General features: G+C 36.4%; 1 protein-coding gene across 10 annotated transcripts in view; it reads right to left on the bottom strand.

Moving 5' to 3' along the window:
- Positions 1–22991, bottom strand: part of HEATR5A (HEAT repeat containing 5A) — a 120116-nt gene that overhangs the window by 7087 nt on the left and 90038 nt on the right. For 7 of the 10 annotated variants that reach the window (XM_027065543.2, XM_027065545.2, XM_053224339.1 and 4 more), the window contains 8 exons: positions 21981–22160; positions 19384–19606; positions 17225–17473; positions 14874–15001; positions 13402–13549; positions 11977–12249; positions 10229–10453; positions 5598–5752 (listed from right to left, as the gene is read on the bottom strand). In XM_027065543.2, the coding sequence (XP_026921344.1) occupies positions 5598–5752; positions 10229–10453; positions 11977–12249; positions 13402–13549; positions 14874–15001; positions 17225–17473; positions 19384–19606; positions 21981–22160 (1581 nt within the window). The remainder of the gene's footprint in view (positions 1–5597; positions 5753–10228; positions 10454–11976; positions 12250–13401; positions 13550–14873; positions 15002–17224; positions 17474–19383; positions 19607–21980; positions 22161–22991) is intronic. The other 3 variants (XM_027065548.2, XM_027065546.2, XM_053224340.1) reach the window with 2 other exon arrangements.

Here is a 22991-nt window from a genome sequence, read left to right on the forward strand (position 1 = left end):
TCTATCTCTCTCTCAAAATAAGTAAATAAACGTTTAAAAAAATCCAAATGTTTGGTTCTCCATGGAAAAATTTACTATGAGGAAGAGTATCTTTTGAGAAATTACAAAATGTATTCATAAATTTGTCAATCTGAAGAATGTTGGTGTAACAGTTCATAGTTATTCACTTAGTTTTCCATTAAAAATTAAGGTTTCCGAGGGTTAAAAATTTTAATATATGTAATTAAACTACTAGAAATAATTGTCAGCAAGCCCTGTATAGACCCCAGTAGTTAAGACCAGAAATAGACAAGATTGCTTTCATATGCTAACTGAAACCCATTGTTCTTATTTCTTTTTGTATTTTCTTGATGCATTGATGAGAGACATTTTGCAATGATCTGAACACAATGGCCAGGCCAGAAAAGCCCTGATAGCAACGGCATGCCTAGAAGACCACATTTCAGTCCCTTCCCTGCCCATGATCATATGCTGAACATATACCAACCCCCACCCATGATCCTGTGCTGCCTGCCCTCTTGCATGTATCTCCCCATTCTTCCTCTATAAAATTCCAGGTGTCCATTTTGTTGGCAGAGAGGTAGTTGTTAAGGCTTGAGCCACCTCCCCTGGCTGCCAGCACCCAAAATAAAGTTCTGCCTTTCTCTTTTCCAAACCGTTGTCTCTTGAGTGATTGGCTTCTCTTGCAACTAGTTTATCTGAGTTTGGGAACAGTGTTGGCAAACCCAGACAGGAGCTATGCTTTCAATGTGTCCAACTGCCTTGGGACTCCCAGGAATGGAGCAGTTTGCTGAGGCAGCTCACAGGGCTTACCCATTTGTTTCCTGAGTTAGTGGCTGTGATGCATCGATCAATAATAGAATCATCTTTGTATACTAGGAAAGTAGGATGTGGGTTTTCAGTAAAAGAAACCATGAGAAATGCAGATGCAATTTTGTTGAGGGAAGAGAAAGTAATTCTGTCCTAAAGTGAGGCTGGTGATCTCAGAATGGGAAAGAGGAAAATCAGAGAATAAAATCCAAAGGTACAAAATAAAGTTGTAGAAAATTTGTGATAAGGGATCTTGGGAAAGGAATTTTATGCATGGTCAAGCTGCCTAAGATTGGAATAAATTTGTTTAAATAAAAAAAGGAAATGAGCTTTAATATTAAAAATACACTGTTACAAAATTAGAATTTGGTTTTCTCTCTATTAAAAGGACATAGTTTTCTTGGATTACTGGTCTGCTCTTGATAAGAGATTATAAAGGTTTTTCTTTGCCTTTTAAAATAATCTGCCTAGAAAACAAAGATTCTTTATTTTATCAAAATAATTCCCTGTGTTTCATATTTTCTTTATCAAGTCTTTGATTCCTTTTTTTTGAAAAAATTTTTTTAACGTTTATTTATTTTTGAGACAGAGAGAGCATGAACGGGGGAGGGTCAGAGAGAGAGGAAGACACAGAATCTGAAACAGGCTCCACGCTCTGAGCCATCAGCACAGAGCCTGACGCGGGGCTTGAACTCATGAACATCGAGGTCATGACCTGAGCCGACGTCATATGCTTAACCGACTGAACCACCCAGGCGCCCCATCAAGTCTTTGATTCCTTAAGAAAACAATCTTTCCTAGTAAAAGAACTAAGTTTTTTTTTTGGTTTTTTTTTTTTGTTTGTTTTTGTTTTTTAGTTTTTTTGTTTTTTTTAAAGACAAGTATGTAACTTTCTGTATTGCCTGTGAAATCTTTAACTGTCTTTCTGGTTAAATGGATAACTAAGTAATGTTTCACAGTGACCTACAGTCCTACTATTTGACCAAATATTTTAAAACCTTTTGATATTATTAGTAAACTTCTCCAAAATCTAATTCTAAATGAAATCTTTTGACTTGGAACCAACTCCGGGATTTTTCATATGGCTCCTAGAAAATCACAAAAGAAGTGTTCTTGCTCCTTATAAAAAACAAAGCTGTTAAACTGATTAGGCTATTTGATATTAAATTATGTGAGAAGCATTCTCAAAAGGAAATAATACTAAGTCTTCTTTATGTTGTATTTATGTAGGTATAGGTTATAAATGTTACAGAAAAAATGAAACTCCTGGAAATCTGACAGGTCCTAATATTATGTTATTAGTCATAATTCCCATTATTACCTTAAAATATTGTGTGTCATAACCAATTTTCATGTCAGCTGCATTATAATGTACTGTCATCAGAGCTTTAACCATGGACATTTTTAAGTCTTCTATCATGTACAATTACTGTTTTACTCTGATGCTTTTGCAAATGTGGTACTCATGGAAAAGACCCTACCAACAACTGATGCCAATGCAGATTACAAGATGTTGAACTTTGGGTGTGTATTTCACAACTGAAGATGGTTCCCATGGACATCTGGTCCTGTGCAAATACTGGAGACCTTGAAATCAAATTGACTAGGAAGAGAAGTAGCAGACATCAAGGTAGATTGCTTCTATTCAAGATGTCAGATCAAGACTTCTCACTATAACTAAACATGAAATTCTCTCTTCTCTTTCTTCCTTTACTTTGGTACTAGTCTGGGGAAAGATAATGTCATCATCTGTACCTCCCAGGCCATTCTTAATAAACTACAATAGATCTCCTTAGAAGTTACTTACTGAGTCTGACTTTTATGGCCAGAACATCCACTGCCTTGTTTTTACTCTTCTCTGATTATCACTATACTTGCCCAATTAGACACAAATGCCTATGCAAACTGTAGTATATTTATACCCATGTTCTTATGATTACCTAAATCACATCTGCCCCTAATTATGAAAAAGATCTCACCAACAGTACTCATCTGTGCAAGGCATTTAGAACAACTCTTTATTTATGGAAAACCTAAGTGACCCCTGGCTTATACAGAAAATGCAATAATCCCTGCAAATGAAGCCATTAATAGTGCCACCTCGGTGAGAGTGGTTTATGCTCCCAATATGATTTATCTTGGTCTGTGGTGGTTATCATTCTCCTTGGGCCTGTAAATGTCTAGATGGCTGGCAATACCTAGGAAATGTCTCTTAGGCTATATGATTATTTATAAGCAAACTGAGACACCTCACTGCTCAACTCCCTGGAATTTACAACGTTGAGTTAGACCTACAAGGAGGCAATAATAATTCAGAAGAAGGTCGTTCTTGATAATAGGATAGCCCTTTATTATTTTTTAGCTGAACAAGGTATCTGTGTTGTGGTCAATACCACTTGCTGTACCATGACTATGCTTCTGGGGAAGTTGAAACTCAGCTACATAAGATTTGTGAACAAGCCACACAACTTAAGAAACTGACTCCTGCAATGGGGTCTTCTGTGATTTAATGGATTTTAATTGGTTTGGGTCTTGGGGACTGTGGCTGCAAAGTGCACTCCAGACGCTGGGAAATATCCTGCTGATAGTAATCATTATAATAATCTCCCTGGGGGCTCATGGATGGCTCAATTGGTTAAGTGTCTGACTCTTGATTTTGACTCAGGTCATGATGTCATGATTTGTGAGATTAAGCCCCATGTCAGGCTCTGTGCTGACAGCATGGAGCCTGCTTGGAATTCTTTCTCTCTTTCTCTCTCTCTCTCTCTCTCTCCTTCTCTTTTTTGCCCCTCCTCAGCTCGCACTCCCTCTCCCTCTCCCCCTCTCTCTCTCTGTCTCTCTCTCCTTCTCTTTTTTGCCCCTCCTCAGCTCGCACTCTCTCTCCCTCTCCCCTAATAAATAAACATCAAAAAAAAAAAAAAATCTTCCTGGTCCTGTTTTTCCTCAAAGGTTTTAAATGCATGCTCATAGCTGCTAACCACCATGCAAATGATGTGCAAAATATCGGAAAAGGAACACAAAGAATGACCAACTTAAAAAATGTGAACCTGAAGTTGTGACTTGTGAATACCACACAGAGGATCAGCAAACCCTGCAAGAACTTCAGTGGTAGCTGGGAGGGTTGCTAATGCTTTCAACTTGGATCCCATCTCTCAGTTAAGCTGAGAGTATGATCAAAAGGGGGAAGATTGTTAAAAAAAAGGAGACAACAGGCCCAAAATGGAGTCACTTGTGCTAAAGCTCATGTGACCAAACCAAGACTTAATACTTAACTTAGTTACAGTCAATCTGGAATTACCTGGTCAGCACTAGTGAGGTAATCTGCTTGACAGACCCCTGCTGTCTCCCAAAGGAAGGTGACTTTGCCTGAAACAATCCATACTTTGCTAGTAACTTCCTTGTCCTAACCGCCTCCTGTCTGTAAGTCTTTCATTTTGTATGGCTCTTCAGAGCTCTTTTCTATCTGCCAAATGGGATGCTGCCCAATTTATGAAATGTTGAATAAAACAGTAAAGATCTTTACTATTTCTTCAGTTGAATTTTGTTTTTTTAACACAGGCATTCAAATTTGCATGCTAACAATGGCTATGACGGTTTGGAGTGAGAATAGAGGCATATGGGTTACACAGTATAGCATAACTATGAGTGGCTAACTTTTTTTTTTTTCTTCTCTACTTCCCATTTTCCTTCTCATGTGCCCCTCTGTGATATAAGAAAAAAACAGAACCAAACACAGACACAAATGTGACAACTATTTTGGGGATTTCAGAAAATGTTCTAGGTAAAAATCACATATATCTAAATGTTCAAATGGCATGATCTTAAAGTTTTAAGCAACCATATTAACTTTGTGTCATCACACAGCAGAACCACCCTTTGAGACTGCAACGTAAAGCTCCTATGAAGCTGAGAGCAACAAATAGGACAGAACAAAAGATGACTATACATTGGGGTGCCTGGGTGCCTCAGCTGGGTAAATGACTGACTTTGGCTCAGGTTGGGATCTCATAGTCTGTGACTTTGAGCCCCATGTTGGGCTCTGTGCTGGCAGCTCAGAGTCTGGAGTCAGATTCTGTGTCTCCCTCTCTCTCTGCCCCTCCCCCCACTCATATTCTGTTTCTCTCTCAAAAATGAATAAACATTAAAAAAAATGTTATAAAAAAAAGATGACTATACATCAAATATGTAAATCATACTTTACCCAATTCACTATGACAGTATTTGAATGATTATTTTTTCCTGAGAGAAAATTTGGTTCTTGTATTTTAGGAGTCAATGAATTTGTGCCACAAACTCATTTTGCAGTGCATAAAGGAATAGGAAGTTAATGTAGCAAATGAAGGGGTCATAAAAGAATGAGATTAACTTGAGCATACTGCTTTGGGGAGGGTCTCATACTTCATATAAAAAATACTTCATATTCTTGAAGGTATGTGAAGTCTTTCTTTTTTAGGAAATCCACTATAATAAGCTACAAAGTATCTTACTTTGTAAGATGTCCCTTATAATTTCTAAAGATGTATCAACTTTAAGATGCCTCTATTTCAAATTAATTTTTTAAAAAAACATTTCCTTTATCTTTCTCCAACTACACTGTATCCTTGGGGACAAATAATAAGACCATTATTATTTGGCTTTGTCACCCCAAGAATAAGGAATTACTCCACACCTACAAATAAAAAAATTAGCCTGGTACTTCTTGTTGGAGCCAACAAAATCACAAAGAAAGTTCTGCAAAAGCCTAAACATATTCCTATTACAAACCTCTTTCTACTAAAGAGACTTACCACAGGATCTTTTATCTCAAGAGTAGCCTTAAATTTCTCAATACAACGCTTCTGAAGGCATGGGATGGTAGTAACTTCTGGACTGGTAGACAAAATAAATACTGTGATAGCAGTAAGGAGACTGATTTCATCAAGTTCTTGATGTGTTCCATCTACTAAAGAGAAATGATCTATCAGAAACATCCCAACATTGACAAGTGACATATTTATTGTTCTATATATCTGTGAAGATGCATCTAGTTTGACAGCCAACAATTTCTTTTGTGTACACAACAGTTACAGACAAACACTGATGGAATGATTTTAAGAATCCTGGAAAATGTCATAGGTTTCAAATGTGCACTGTAAGTAATTCTAGAGCCAAAATTTACGAAAGTGATTATATTCTTCACAAGTAGACATCTGTAAATACCATGTGTAGATTTACCAGGAATATACATTTATTAGTTGTGTGATCTTGGATATCTAACCCCATTTGTCGTTTTCTCATTTGTAAAATGGGAGTATTAACAGTACTCACATTTTATAAAGTTATGAGGAGTTATTCAAGTAAATCATTTAGAATAGCATGTGTTACACATATGCTCAACATGTGTTAGCTATTATCATTTTTGTTGTGAAGCAGATGAGAAATGAATGTACAACTGATTTTTCTTGGTTAAGAATAAGGTATTCATATTTTCATAATACAAATGTCAAGTTTAACTACCTCGTGCTTTGCTATATATATATATAATTTCTTAACAGTACAGAAAAACCTAAAATTATTGCATGGGCCACATTCGAGGAAATTTTCTAGTAGATGTAATTTTCCTTCATTTCCCTCCATATTTGCCTTCATATTCTCATTCAATAATTTTAATGAGCCTGCTGTGAAAACTCAATGTTATTTGAAAAGGAAAAGGCATAGCAAATTCGAGTCACTAAATTGTGTAAGAATGGATTGCTACTTATGAAGAAATGATATACAGAGATAGAGATAATAGCTTTGCTAACATTCATTCAGTAGTTAAGAAACATTCACTATGTGCCAGTACTCTTTCTGGCACTGAGAATACAATTCAAAGAGAAGATATACTGTGTACCAGAAAGTAAATGAAGAATTTAATTTCAGTTCATCACAAAGTCTATGAATATAAAAAATTCATTGAAAGATAAAAGAAAGCAACCCAGGAGTTGCTACATTGGGTGGTCAGAGAGAGCCCTGAGGAGATTAATATCTGAGCTAACACTTGAGAGACAGTAGCAATGAAAGCAAAATATTATGGATGACTGGGATTTATTTTATAAAAATAATTTGAGTAATATCAAGGTAAAAAAGTACATGGGTCAACACTTAAAATTATGACAGTATCATTATAAGTACTTCATATATATTAAATGTTTAATCCACACAACAGCACCATGAGGTGGGTATTCTTATTTTTCCCATTTTATGGATGAGAGCCTGAGGAATAGAAATTAGTCATTTGCCCAAGCCACACAATTAGTAAGGCAGAAGGTCTGATTCCAGAGAGCATACTGTTAATCATGATGCTATACTGCTTCCCATAGAGTTGGCACTTTTAGTCATTCATGGCAACTTGAAACTACAACAGTAGTTTCAACAGTAGTAAACTAGTCTGTTTGGTAAAAATGTCTTTTTATTTTCTTTATTCCCCCACCCCTGCCCAAATTCCCTTATTCTCACCCTCTTTTACCTAGAATAAACACAAGATTCCCTTAGCATTAGCCCCATGGAGAGGCCTTTGTGGTACAGAAGCGAGGCTTCCTGCTAATAGCCAGCAAGAGGCTGAAGACTCTTTCCAAGAGCCATGAGTGAATCATCTTGGAAATGGATCCTCTAGCTACAGCCCTGGCCAACATCTTAACAGTAACCTCATGAGAGAGAACCACGCCCCTATGCTGCTTCAAATTCCTGACCTATAAATTATCAAATAATAAATGTTGTTTTAAGCCACAATTTTTGGGCAATTCCTTACACAGAAAATGGTTAACCTGTGATCATCAGTTCCTGCTTTAATTTCTCTCAGTAGATAGTCTAAATCCTCACGGTCCTAACTGCATTCTCTGATAAAAAACAAAAAACCGTGTGTGTGTGTGTGTGTGTGTGTGTGTGTGTGTGTGATGGAAGAGACAAGCTCATTGTTAACTCTCAACATAAAAACTTATACCTATTACTTCCTATCTATACCTCGTTTTCTTTTCTCAATTGGTAGAGGTTAATCCTTCTAAATGTGCTATGAATTTTATTTCTTCCTGCTTAGAAAGGAACATGGCTTCCTTCCCTAATATTTCTAACTCCAATCCCATCTCTACCTTCTTTTCTCCCACATATGCACAAATTCATGCTAGAGTTTCATCTTAAAAAAAAAAATTCCTTGATCTTGTATTGTCCTTGTCCTTCAGCTTTCTCTTCTTGTCAAGAGAAGTCTATACTCAATCCTTCCCCTTTTCTTACCTCCCGTTTACACCATATTTATACTGTTGACCACTCTCTCACCATTAAAACTCTTTTCTCTGGCTTCTGTGACTGCATTGTCCCCTGAATCTCTTCCCATTTTGCTCCATACACTCAATTTGGGTGATTTTATCCATTCCGTAGGTTGCACTGACAACTCTCAAATGAAATACACATAGTCTAAATCATCTCTAGCTCAAATAACTTTCTCGAATTCCAGACCTCTACATATTTTGCTTCCCTGGATTATCCGATAGGTATTTCAAACTCAATTCGCTACATTCCCCTGAAAATGTTCACTTTGGAATTTCTGTTAATGCTCAGTCAACCCACCCTTTCAATTCCTGAATCAAATTATCAGTAAATTCTGTTAATACATGCTTAACGTTTCATTTTTCATTATTCTCTTTAACCTTACTGCTGCTATCTTACCTCCAAGTATCTTGCTTTGTTTTCTATAGCTGCCACAGTGATTCTTCAGAAATGCAAATCTTAACACTTTACTCTCCTCCTTAAATCCCTTTAGGGATTCTACATGCATATTAAAAGCAGCCCAAATTACAAACCATGCAAACTCTCCATAAAACTGGCCCCATGTACCCTTCAGCCTCATCTCTTTACTAATCACTATTCATCACCCTCCTCTTTTCCCATAACCCCACATTCTTTCTTTACTCTATACCTGCTGTCCCCAAACGTACCATACTATTTAGGACTACAGATAAAAATGTTGTGCCTGGAGCCCATTTCTATGATGTCCATGTGGAAAATGCTTTCTAATCCTATAAGAAACTGCCTGAAAAGTCTCTTGGTAGTATACAGGTGTACCACTGAGATCCCCTTCATGGCGGAAGGTGCTGCCCAGCCATGGGGAGTATGGTCAGCTAGCTCCTTCAGGGTTGGCCTCAAGCTAGAGTTGCCTTGACTGAGATCACATCTTTCCTGGGGTAGCCCACATCTGAGGATAAAGTACAGGCCATTTCTGTCCTATGTGAGACACTCAAATGAGCAGGCAACCTGTAGAGCTCCCAACAAATCTACTGAGCTTTGTTGGGGGCTTGCACTGGAGTCAGACTTCTTTGCCCAATGTTGCCTTCCCCTACTCCTTTCACACCTATCTACAGATGTTGTTCCTTAATAAACCTCTTGCTTCCCAAACTCCATCTCAGCCTGAGCTTCCAGAGAACCCTACCTGTTACACTCTGCCTGATTCACTCAATAGAGCTGATTACTCTAAGTTTTTATCAGTCTCTTTTTTACTGTACTTAGAAATGCAGTGATAATTAAGATATTACTGTTGCCTTCAAGGAGTACTTTGTGGTAGTAATCATACATGTTAATCATATGACAATTTGTAGGAACTAGACTCCACGAGACTCCCAACTTTGGGCACAAAGTAGGTGGTCAATAAATGCTGACCTCAACTGAAACTTTTATACCATATAAAATAGAGTATGGTGAATTGTGACATTTTATAAACAGAACAAGGAAGGCAGGGACAATCTGTAATATGTCTAAGGACTTTTTACAATCACCATGATGTCATGTTGAAAATGAAAACTGCACAACAATAACATGGGTGAACCAAATTTTACAGATACTGAACATAATACTATCATTTATTGATATATGTCAGATAATAAGCAAGATGCTTTCCATGTATTATGTTATTGCTCTAACAATTTCCTGCAACACAATACCCTTATTCTGTTAATGAGAAAACTACAGCTCAGAGAAGTTGAGTAACTTGGCTAGTCAGTTAGCCAGTAAGTGGTGGAGTGAGGATATAAACCTGATTAGTCTTATTTTAGATTTACAATGTGTACTTACGCACTTTTGCCAGCTAGTTATGGATCATACTGTATCTGTAAATTAATTATTACATTTGAAGGTCTCTCACTATTAACTTAATATACAGGAGGCCAGTCATTTAACAGCATTAAAGAGTAAAGATACTAAAATGAAAATACAGATGTTTCTGCTAATACATATTCTCTAAACACATTACATAATGAATATGTGGTCTCCTCTAGGTGAGAATGCCAAACACCATCAGTTAAATAGCTTATTCTCAAAAAAAAAAAAAAAAAAAAAAACAAAAACCCAAAAAACACATTCCACTTGGTTTTTAAAGCAAACTGAACAACTACTTCCAAATAGCCTTAATTACCTGGATCCCAACAGTCAAGTACTGTTGTTAAAGCGCTACGGAGAAGATCAGTCCAAGCAGTGTGACTCTTTTCTGCTCTGGCCATGGGAGAGGACAATATTCCTTTCAGAGCCTGTAGGGAAGCTGCAACAGTTGAAGATAACTGGCCCCCAGGTAACTTCACAGCAGTTTCTCTGAGGACCCCAATTGTAAGGTACAATATAGTAGGGAGAATTGAGATGCTTCCTGTAAGATACATTTTTAAAAACACTCTGTGTTTCAGTCTATATATACAGTTCCTAAAAAGAAATCATCAATGAGTAAGGCACTGTCAAAGATTTCTAGCCTTTAAGACATTTTTCAAAAAGGATTAAAACTGTTAAGATAATTTAGGTAGGGTTAAGATTTTTAAGACCAGATTACATTTTGGTTGTAATTGAAAATGTTATTTAAATTGTGTCACAGTTTCATCATCTTTTGCTGTCTTACTTGGTGGTTGACAAATGGTGAATTTATTTTTATTTTTTAGTGTTATAAAATACAGATAACATAAAATTTATAATTTTAACCATTTTAAAGTGTACAATTCAGTGGCATTAAGTACATTCACAATGTTGTGCAACCACCGCTAGTATCCACCTGAATTTATTTTATATTAAACTTTTTTTTAAGGAACTCAGTACAAATTAAACATTTAATGGTCACTAAAGAGTTAAACAGTTAGTTATGTTTAAAATGAGATTAAAATTAGAATGGTAAATTTTATGTTTCTAGAGGCTACTCAACAGAACTCTTATGGTGTATTTTTATCCCATATCTTCTATTAGTCACTTTTGCTGCCACTCTTGGGGCAAAGCAGTATGTGAGAATAAGGAATATAGGTTTTAATTCAAATTGAAACTAAAAATCATGTTAAAAATGAGATAGCACATAAATTGATCAAGACATGTTTAAGCAAAAAAAATGCTTACCAATTAAGAAATCTATTAAGTACTAAGTATGTATTAAATTTCCTGAAGGATACAGTATTTCATTGGAAGCAAAACATATTTGTTTGTATATAAGTTTTTCTTTATACGTAATAACCAATTGTATATAATGTCTCTATATGATACATAAAACCTATCTACATACAGAAGCAACATTATACACACACATATACACGTATGAAAATGCAAAACTCATTACGAGCTGGAGTTTTTAAGGAAGCATTTACAGGTGACATAGGCCTGGAAATGAACTTCAAAGGAAGGCAAATTATAAAAAAGGGAAGAAGGGATGGGCCTCTTCAGATCATGGACAATAGCACAACGGTGAGGAGCATGAAGGAATCAGGAAGAGACAATGATTCAGCAGAGCCCTATGGAGCCTTAAATGCTACATTAAAAGTATGGACTTGATTTTGAACTGATGACAAATTTCTGTCATTGAGACAGGAAAATCTGTTATGTATTTTTTACCAAAAAAAAAAAAAAAAAAAAAAAGCCTAAGAGCTAATCATTGCCACTCACAGGTTAAAAATATTGTCAACCAAAGAAGAGCATTACCTGTCTAAAGTCCATGCTATCTCTATATTTACCTTCACCCTTTTAGTAAAACAAATTATGAGAATGCATTGTTAATCTTAGAGGATTAAAAACATTACCAACCAAACCTTTGGGTTGGCATTTGTTTAATGAGAAAAGGACTGGCGACCATTATCTCCTTTATTTATTAATACCATTTCTCTCCTTCCAGGTCAAAAAAAGCAATCACATCCCACAGCATACCTTCAGGAGAGCACACTGCAGGGAGTTCCGAGAGGATAACTAATGCCGCTGACACCAATCTGCTTCCATCTTCTGACAGCACCTGTGGCTTGGTAGCTTTTACTCCTGGGCTACCTGTTAATTTAGGATTTAATTCTGGAAGCTGTCTAACTAGAATGCATACACACAATTCCAGGGTTGCAAAAACCAAAGATTTCCCAGGCACAAGTCCTCCTGTGTCCTTTCCCTCTCCAAACTCTGGCAGGGTTTCCTTTTCAGCAGCCCCATCATCAACTAAAACACAGAAAAAACAAGTGTTGAATAATCACTCTGTGTTTGCTTTGCTTTGGGTTGATGGCAATTTCATTTCTGCTGTAGGTAAAACATTTAAATGGCTAAAGTCTTGGGTGTTAAACACTGAAAGAGAAGGTTACAAAGGTAAAAGGAGTTGTCTTTATTATGACTTCTTACTGCAGAGGATCAAAAAAATTCTGTGTAACCCTCTCAGCCTTAAAACATTGTCTGGTTAACACCTTGCTGTTAAGAATGTGAACCTGACAGGTCCAGGTCCAGCTCCACTGCCGACCAGCCCAGGAATGCCTGACTCTGGGGCTCCTTCTGAATGACAGAATAAGTCCTTGTGTTTTAAATCCACTCTTAGATTGAGTTTTCTGTTTTATGTAGTCAAATGTAATATTAAATGATAAACTCATCAATACCAAATTAGACTTATAAACAAACAATTTAATTACTTTCCAAAAAGTCAGTCATTAAAAAATTATCAGTAGTTATGGGGCACCTGGCTGGCTCAAGAGGAAGAACAAGTGACTCTTGATCTTGGGGTCATGAGTGTGAGCCCCAATGCTGGGTGTAGACATTACTTAAATAAGTAACTTAAAAAAAAAAAAATTGTCACGGACACCAGGGTGGCTCAGTCGGTTAAGCATCTGACTTGATTTTGGCTCAGGTCATGACCTCACGGTTCTTGAGACAGAGCCCTGTGTCAGGTGCTGCACTAACAGTGCAGAGCCTGCTTGGGATTCTTTCTTTCCCTCTTTCTCTCTCTCTCTCTACCTCCTCTGCTCATGCTCTCTCACACACACTCTCTCTTTCAAAGAAATAAACCTTAAAAAAAATTGTCAGTAGTTCTTCTGTGTACATTGGTAAACACAGCTAAAGTAAGTACTTAATATAAGGGATATTTTCTCCCCTTCCAGTATTTTGTTAAAATTCTCATTTTCCCCAGGAATAGTGGTTTGGCTACTGACAATACCCAAGCTAACATATAGAGGTGAATGAAAAGACTTAAAGTTATACCTAGAGAGGTTTTACTTGTACTACACACAACATACTATCAGAACAACACAGACTTAAGAAGACTTTAAGACATAATGCTGATTTGATTATAGTAATATGGTTAATCTGGCATTATGGGTTAACATTCACCTTCTGCACTTCGTCTTTTCTCCTTGACATGTTCTTGAGCTGCACAGATAATCTGTCTTACCACTTCAAGTGAAGCCAACTGAATAGAAGGTGATTCTCGGGTCAAAATTACTCGATGTAGTACATTCAACAACTCGATGCCCAAGTCCTATCACAGAAAACATTTAGGGGAAACTGTAGTGGAAATCACATACTTTCTTTTTTAAAAATACCAATATTAAATGCCATGAAAAAATTGAAAAAGAGAATATAACAAATTGTTCACAAAGAATAAAGGTGTAGGTACAATAAAGTTAAGTAATACTTGTTCTACTTTAAACCAACTCCAGATTGGTTTTTGTCCAATCTTGCAGGACATGGCACTATGACAAAAGATCATTTTTACACAGGTCCTAAAGTGGGAACATGGAAAGGGAAACTTCCAAAACAAGATGAGAAATGTGACTAAAAGAATTCAAGCACTGCCATCTAGATTTCCAGACCTATACTGAGATTTTCTAGTAATAGCAACAAAGAATGATGGAGAAGGATGACATTAAAAGTGATAAGTTAATAAGCATACGATGGACATCTTTCTCAAGAATATAATACACTGGACAAATATTCTCTCATTTTCCACTTTTCTCTTCTAGTGCTTACTCTGTTGGCTTTTTTTCATCTTTGAAAATAACAGAGTAAATCTGTCATTATTATACTTGTTTTAACATACAGAATAAGCAAGAACAAAAAGCTCACAATTTATTTAAGTATAATCCAAGTCAGGTAGGAAGCTGATTAATAATATAAACCTAATAAACAACAGTGTTAATAGGTTAACTTACAGTCTACATAGAAAATTCATAGTTGCTCTTGGGAAGTAAGTTAAAGGAAATGCCATACTTTTACAGTGGTCCTATTATCATGCTCACAACTGGTTAAGATATTAGTGTTTGACTCCACCTACAGGCTATCCAGTAGTCTCTTTAACAACCAGGAAGGAGAACTCAGGCAATGGGAATATTCTGTAACAGACGTAACTACATGAACCAAGTAGATTCTCTCTTGGGGAAAGGGAATAGAAGATACAGATGTATATAAAGAACAGGGTGCACCAAAGCAGAAAAATACAAAGAGGAAATGCCACACGGAGCTAGTGGCTACTATACTGGCCATTAGAACATAGCTTCTTCCCATCATGATTGCTTAAGTTCAACTGAAGAGCTGCTATAATGAGTGGTTAACTGGTGGCAGCAGAAATCAGCACAGAAGAAGCAAGGACAGAAGAAGCAAGGACAGAAAGTGACGTCAGAGGCATGACTGCTCCTGGCTCAGTACAGTCGCGGACAGTATTCCAGTTCTGAGACCTAGTTGGACAGAAGTTTAGTTTTCTTTTTACTTCTCTGTGTTCATTTTCTGTTTGCTGTGGTAACCTGAACATATTTGATTCCTGTTCCTTGAAATCTACAGAAGCCTAACAAAAAACAAGAAATCACCTGATCACTGCCAATTTTAGATCTGGGCCAAGGAACATCTAGAAGAGCCTGTAATGCATGTAAGCAAGCAGTAATGCTTTCCATGGTTGCATCTGAGCGTAAGGAACACAGAAATTCCACACTGATTCCTGTAGAAAACCGAAAAAGAGAAGGAGGCTTCTTTGAGATCCTTAGTTTACGAAGTTAAGGAACTCATTTTATATTTTGATGAGATATATAAATAAGCTTAGCAGAAAGGTAATATAAACAAACCACAATGAATTTAAGAGTAAGCCATTAAGGGGTGCCTAGGTAGCTCAGTCAGTTAAGTATCCGACTCTTATTCTCAAGGTCATGAGTTCAAGCCCTAGGCTGGGCTCCACACTTGGTGTGAGCCGACTTTAAAAAAACAAAACAAGACAAAACAAAACAAAAAAACACTAAACAATTAAGTGATAAAGCAAGTCTTCTTTGTTAGTTGTTTTTATCCACAGGTACATGTAGAATAATCTCAATTAGGCTTGTGTACTACTGCACAGTTGCTATGAAATAGTTCAAAGATGCAAAATTATAATAAAATTATACTAGAGAACATGTAGTTTGTTGTTGTTGTTGTTTTTAAAATAGGTCCACATACCAATGTGGGTCCTGAATTCATGACCCCAAGATCAAGAGTTGCATGCTCTGCCAACTGAGCCAGCCAGGAGCCCCAACATGCAGTTGTATAACCTTAACCTTACTAAAAGTGAGTGATTATCATGGATCACTGTATCTTTACATCTACCATTTCATTTCATTCTCATCATAGCTGACGAAGTAGGTGCTATTTTTCTTTGTTAAGATTTTTAAGTAATCTCCACACCTAACATGGGCCTTGGACTCACAACCGTGATATCAAGAGTCTCATGCTCTACTGCCAGCTGGGCACCCCAGGTACTATTACTAACGCTCTTTTTGATAGAGAGATGAACACACAGAGCTTAAGTTATTTAATTGGCTCAAGGTCAGTTACAATGTGGTACATGAAGAATTTGAACTGAGGTAGTCAAACTGCATAGCTTATGCTCATAGTAACTGCCCTTCTTTATTCTGAAGTTTGTTTTTAAAAAGCTCTTATCTCAAGGCAAACGGAAATAAAGTTTAATATACCCAAGGATATAGGAAATCTGATCATGTCTGGCCTGAGAAGGAATAATAATAGAAGTTTTCTGAACCATAAAGCTTATTTAATCATTTATATTTGTAACCCTTATATTTTATTTAATCAATAATTTCTTTATAGGTAATGAGCTAATGTGTTGTTTTCTAAGAACTAGGTAAAATATGAAACATTTCTTTCATTTATTCTAGAGACTCACTGTATCTTAGAAAGATTATTTCATTTTAAAAATGAAGTTCCTCAGGGTGCCTGGATGACTCAGTTGGTTAAGCATTCCACTCTTGATTTCAGCTCAGGCCGTGATCTCATAGTTTGTGGGTTCAAGCCATGAGTTGGGCTCTGTGCTGTGAGTACAGAATGTGCCTGGGATTCTCTCTCTCCCTCCCTCCCTCTCTCTCTCTTTTTGCTTCCCCCACCCCCTCACACAGGGGCTCTCTTTCTCTCAAAATAAATAAATAAACTTTACAAAATTGAAGTTCCAGGAAAGCGAAAGAATGGATTAAACTTCATAATCTAAAAAAATCTCATTTATCTTTGACCTTAAATATTTGCTTGCACTTTTGTACCTTTGAGTATACTTGAACCTTGTAATTCTTAAGAATGCAGATAGGAGCCCACAGTGGTGACAGGTAGACTGCCTCAGTATATTGATATTTTTAATATATACAGAGAAATTTAAAAATTTTATAATTAAAAAAAATGTTTATTTTTGAGAAAGAAAGAGAGAGAGAGAGAGAGAGAGTGAGCGAGCATGAGTGGGGTAGGGGCAGAGAGATAGGGAGACACAGAATCTGAAGCAGATTCCAGGCTCTGAGTTGTCAGCACAGAGCCTGATGTGGGGCTTGAACTCATGAACTGTGAGATCATGACTGGAGCTTACAAAGTTGGATGCTTAACTGAATGAGCCACCCCGGCGCCCCCAAAAAATGTATAGATCTACATGGATCTTTTAAAAATTATGTACAAAGAACTAGGATTGTCTTATAATTTCTATAATTCATTCAACATGATGCTGAAGCCAGCCTGTAAATGGGATTCTAGACTTAATGACATCTGCAATTTTGTAAAATGTATATAAGTTCACTCATTTATATCAAGGTTATCACTAACACCTAACAAAGATGAAGTAATCACCACCAAGAGTTGATAGGCAGTGAGGCACAATTCAAGAAAAACTTTGTAGGGTTAGAAGATTGTTAGTTCTTTTACTGACCTAAAATAAGATGGAATCTATCAGTGCAGACATCCTCAGGTGACTTTACTGTAGCCCCAGATGATGAACCTTGACACATAGAAGTAGGTGTTACAGGTCTTGAAAGATGAGATACTCCTTCATCTGGGTCAGCAACCACAAAGCCTGTGCTGGAAAGCCACAATGCTGTAGCATGCAGGATAAGTGCCCAGGAGTTGTAATAATGCAATTTTGCATTTTCACTAGTCTCTGCTGTGTAGAAAGCACCGCCTACAAAAAAGCAGAAGCAGTTTAAGGAGGAATAAAAGAGATTAGCTCCTACTACATCTTTTGTCTTCTTTGTTGTAAGATAACAAATCATTCCTATCATCCCAAGTTTCTTTAAGGAACTTACATGTGGTGTGTATTTGAAACAAACATTGCTGCCCATTTACTTACTTACAAGATTAATATAAACATTTTGCCTTTCTTAAATCATTACTTATAAAAAAAAAGAAAAAAAAACCCTAGAACTTAGTTATACCACTAATTTTTATCCCTCTTTCTAAAACCAATCTCTTCAAGTCAGTGTGAAATCACTCCCACAATAGATGTTTGTATTCATAAATAATATGTGCTATTATTTTGTGTTTAACTTTACTTAAAAGACCCCATATTGTATGTAACCTTTTTTTTATTTTTGAGAGAGAGAGAAAGAGAGACAGAGCACAAGCAGGGGAGGGGCAGAGAGAGAGGGAGACATAGAATCTGAAACAGGCTCCAGGCTCTGAGCTGTCAGCACAGAGCCCGACTCGGGGCTTGAACTCACAAACTGTGAGATCATGACCTGAGCTGAAGTCAGACAGAGCCACCCAGGTGCCCCATATGTAACCTTTTTTAACTTACTTTTTTTCACCTAACTTTATGTTTTTGAGATTTACTTATGTTGATTCATGCCTGTCATTCACTAGTGGCTGACAACTATGGCAATAAATCAGTTTATTTCCATTTTGATGCTACTGAAAAGTACAAAAACCACTCCTATCTTTTTGTGTATAATTCCAGGTAAAATTCTAACAGGAGTTGGCAGGCTGATTTAGAATTTATCAAAGAGTAAAAACAAAACAAAACAAAAAACCAAAACGCAAACAAACCCCCACACACAACATTTTGGAATAACATGAAGAATAAAAGTGGCTACCAAATATCCAATCCATAAAATGCAGTATTAATCACTGACTACAAAATTAGATGTTATCCCCATTCCATACACACAAAATAAATCTAGCTGCACTAAAGCCCAAAATGTAAAAAGCAAAACTGTAATGCTTCTAGTCTTTATGATCTTAAATAAAAAAATCTATCAGGTATTACACAAAACCACAAACCATAAATGACTGATTATATTAGTTTTAGAAAAATAAAGAAAGAATAAGCTATAGACTGGGAAGCATGCAATCATAAAGGAATGATACTAAAGTTACATAAGAGATTAACAAGCCAGTAAAATCATGACAAATACCAAGTAGAAAATGGACAAGGCCTATGACTAGGTGATTGATGGAAGAAGAAACTTAGCCCATAAACCTATAGAAAAAGGTTTTCAATCAATGAAAAAACAAAATAAAACAATGAAAAACTATTTCATACCCACCTAATGGCAGAAATTATCAAGTATGACAACACATAATGGTAGAAGATGTAGTGAAACAGAAACATGCTGTTGGTGGGCAAATGAATTGTTTTAACTGCTAGCGCCCCTGAGTGGCTCAGTTGGTTATGCATCTGCCTCTTCGTTTTGGCAAGGGTCATTATCTCATGGTTTTTTGAGTTCAAGCCCCTTAATGGCATCTGTGCTGGCAACATGGAGCCTGCTTAGGATTCTACACCGCAACCCCCCACCCCACCCCTTCCTCACTTGCATGGTCTCTGTCTCTCTCAAAATAAATAAACTTAAAAAAAATTGTTATAACTGCTTTGGAGAGCAATATGGCAGTATCTTGTGAGGTAAGATGTGCATGCCTTATTATCTAGAAGGTCAACTTCAGGGTATCTAGCCTCAAGCAACACTCACATGCTGAGTCTATAAATGGAAATTATTCTACAGAAAATCTTTCAAATAAATATTACTTGCTAAGGGATAAATTCTGAAAAATTACTGTCACTCTAGGAATTTTGTACATCTATTACAAACCCCTTACCTTCAACAGGAAGTTGGGAAGCAAATTCTGAAGGCAAAGTTAGGAGAGCAAAATCCTGAAGTGCAGCAAGCCAGAGCCTACTAAGCGTGCCCAGGTCTGTGTGAACCAAGTCAAGGAGTCCATCTGATGAATATGACCCATTTCTGACACTCTCTTCTGAACAGGTGGTAGTCTTCAAAAGTTGTCTGTGGCTTTTATGTCTTTCTACAGCAATTATGTAGACCTGTTAAAGGGTTAATTTGTAATTAGGAAGCTCTTATACCCATTGAAAAGGTGCTAAAATATTTTTATCTTGCTGAGGAGACCAACCTTACTTTTTTAAGCATACTGTACTTCAAATGCACTCTGATACCAAGGTATACACATGTAGCCACACACGCAAACTGGGATAGAAAGATCTAAAAATATTCTCTTTAATGGGATGCAACTAGGGATAGCAAATGCTTGACAACTATGCCGCCATTCTGCACTTTGACATCCCTGAAAGCTCCAACTAAATGATCACAACACTCTTTCTCACTGAGTCTAGTTATAGCCCTATAATCCACCTCAATAAATGGCTTCAGATGGCCATTTCTGAATGGCAATAAGCTGAAATACTAAAAATATTCTTTCAAAGTTACTTCTAAATCACCATAAAAAGTTTACATAAATAGAATCAAGATGGACTGTTCATACGACTGTAAAATGTGAAAGTAGGGGAGCCCCAGTGGCTCAGTCAGTTAAGCATCTGGCTCTTGGTTTCGGCTCAGGTCATGATCTCACTTTGTGAGTTAGAGCCCACTTCGGGCTCTGTGCTAACAGTGTGGAGCCTGCTTACAATTCTCTCTCTCCCTCTCCCTGCTCCTCTCCAACTCTTGTGCGTGCTCGCTCACTCTCTCTCAAAATAAATAGAGATTAAAAAAAAAAAAAAGAGAGGCCTATATATGTTTTAGACATTATTCCAGAAGTAACATGCAAAAAAGATACTTTATTTTCATTTCATGGTAAAAGAGCTAAGTCTGAAATCTGTTTTTTTTATGGTCTTGAGTTTATGAATGTTTTTCAGGGTCTGCTGGTAATGGAATAAATTTGATTTTGATATCTAAGAATTTCCTAAAGATAGATTTGTAATAGACAAAGCATGTTAAGTTACACATGAGCCTGCATTTACATTTTGAACATTTTGAAAGCACAATTGCAGTGTTACTAAATTGGAAGCTACCATAACAATAGTTTCTAGATGACCTCAGGGCATGTACAACTAAGTGAGAAATGTTTACAGATTCTCAGACCAAAAAAAAAACAAAAAAAACAAGAATGTGAAAGTATTCAACACAGGATATAACATGTACTACCCCTTTATCTGCAATTCCGACATCTAAAAAGCACTGAAAAATACTTAATTTGGTGGCAAAATTGACTGAATTTGAGACGATTTATAGTCTCCATTCAACATAGTGTGAATATTCAAACATTTTACTACAACTATATCAATGTGCTTGATTATAGATTCTATGGTATTGCTTCAATTTTTTGGAGGGATACATGGAATATGTACTGTATTACTTTTCAAAAATTCCCCAAATTCTGAATTCCAAATGTATCTGGCTCCAAGGATTTTAGATAGGAGATTATGGACCTTGGTTGTACAGAATCTGTTCATCAGTCATTATTTTTACTGAGGAGAGAATGGGAGATAAGGGGCTTACACAAGAGCCCAGAGATTAAAATTATTATAAAGAACACTACATAAGCAGAGAATTATTTATAAAAATAGGTTAGAGAGATGAGAAAATTTCTGTTTGCTCTACTAACAGCAAATGTTTAAAAGCATACAGAGTTTATTGTTAAAGATCATTAGTTCTAGGCAGAACTACTTCCTAAATAAGGTTTGTCAAACCCAAATAATGACAAAAATACATGGACTCCAATCTTCAAGTTTTAATTTGCTCTAATGGAGGAAATGTTTTTTTATATATTGGTTAATTCTCTCAGTTGCAATCTGAGACTATATACCTTCATTAAGATGATATATGAACTGAGGCTGGCCAAGCTTGGGAACTGCTGAAACCCCAATGATGTGTATACATGAGCACATTATATTATTCCATCTACTTTCGTATGTGCTCATTTTCATAGTAAACCTAAAAATTATTTCTCTTTTTTCCTGATTAGAACAGTAAATAAAGTTAAACATTTTCCTATAAGATTTCACTAATTTTGGAAAAGAAAATGACTGTTATTTAATAATTAAAAGCTATTCTGTGAAAGAGCTCTAAAAAAACAGTGAAGTATGTACAGAATTGATATAACATACAAGCAAACCCACACTTCCAAAATTCAGATGTCAATAAAAGTTGATTTCCACTGGTTATTATAAAGTCCTTGCAGCTCATGGCTGCCCCTGCCTAAAGTAGCAGATAACAGGCAATAAAAGATATTTTAGAATGCTTGGCTAAAAAGTCAATTAATATATAAAAAAGTCTCATGTTGACATCTTTTCTTAACCTTAAAAATGGACTTATTGCATTTTAAACAGTCAATTTCAATTTATAGCCTACGGTGTTTATTAACAACTTCTAAAATTCCAGTTATAAATGGAGAAGCACACTAACCTCTGCCCAGGCTTTCAGCACAGCTAAGATCTCCATGGTAGAAGCACTTTCATTATATAAGTGACTCAGAGCTTCTTTTCCAGCCTGTATTTTTGTTAATGATGAAACAAGCAACTGATGAACTCTTCGGAGATCATTAAGGTCACTCACAACTCCACTTGCTATCCAGGCACTGCAAACCTGGTTTTTAAGAAAATCAAGTTACATTTAAAAATTATAAATACTTCCCTTGTAAGTTCAGCAGAGCTCACCCATATCTCAGGAATCTAGACAATGAAATCATCTTGCTATCAGGAAACCCAAAGGATGTGGCTGATAATGCCAGTCAAAAGCCAGCATTGTAAAAGGGAATGAAGTCTAAGGTTGAAGCAAGGAAACCAGTGCTGGTTAGTATATAAATCAGAGTTTCAGGTGTTATTAATATGGAGAAATGCAGCCACGAAAGGTACCACTTTAATAAATGTTTGGATTAACATTTGAATTAAATCTTCAATCTTGATTGGAGCGCCTGGGTGGCTCAGTTGGTTGAACGTCCAACTTCAGCCTGGGTCGTGATCTCGTGATTCGTGGTTTGAGCCCCCCCACATCTGCGCTCTCTATGCAGAGCCTGCTTGGTATCCTCTGTTCCTCTCTCTCTTCCTCTGCCCCTCCCCTGCTCACTCTCTCTCTCTCAAAAATAAATAAAACATTAAAAAAAAATTCAATCTTGATTATTTCTTCTTACTCTTTTAAAAGCAGAGATTGTGTGGTTAATATAACTGCTGAAAGATAAAGAACTTAACATTTAAAACCCCAATGAAAATTTTGGTTATTTTGAAAATGAGATACTAAAAATGTTTTAAAACAAAACATCATTAATAATTCTCCCATGCAAACAATTTGCTCAATTATCAGAGGTTTTCCTGGATCACAGTATTTTTCTTTTTCTAGAAAAAACTAATTTTTCCTCTTCCATCTATTTATTTACTTCCTGTCTCATTTAACAAAAGATGTTAATGACTTATAGCAAGA

Source organism: Acinonyx jubatus, chromosome B3 (genome assembly GCF_027475565.1).
Source record: "Acinonyx jubatus isolate Ajub_Pintada_27869175 chromosome B3, VMU_Ajub_asm_v1.0, whole genome shotgun sequence".
In the NCBI taxonomy this organism is placed as follows: Eukaryota; Metazoa; Chordata; class Mammalia; order Carnivora; family Felidae; genus Acinonyx; species Acinonyx jubatus.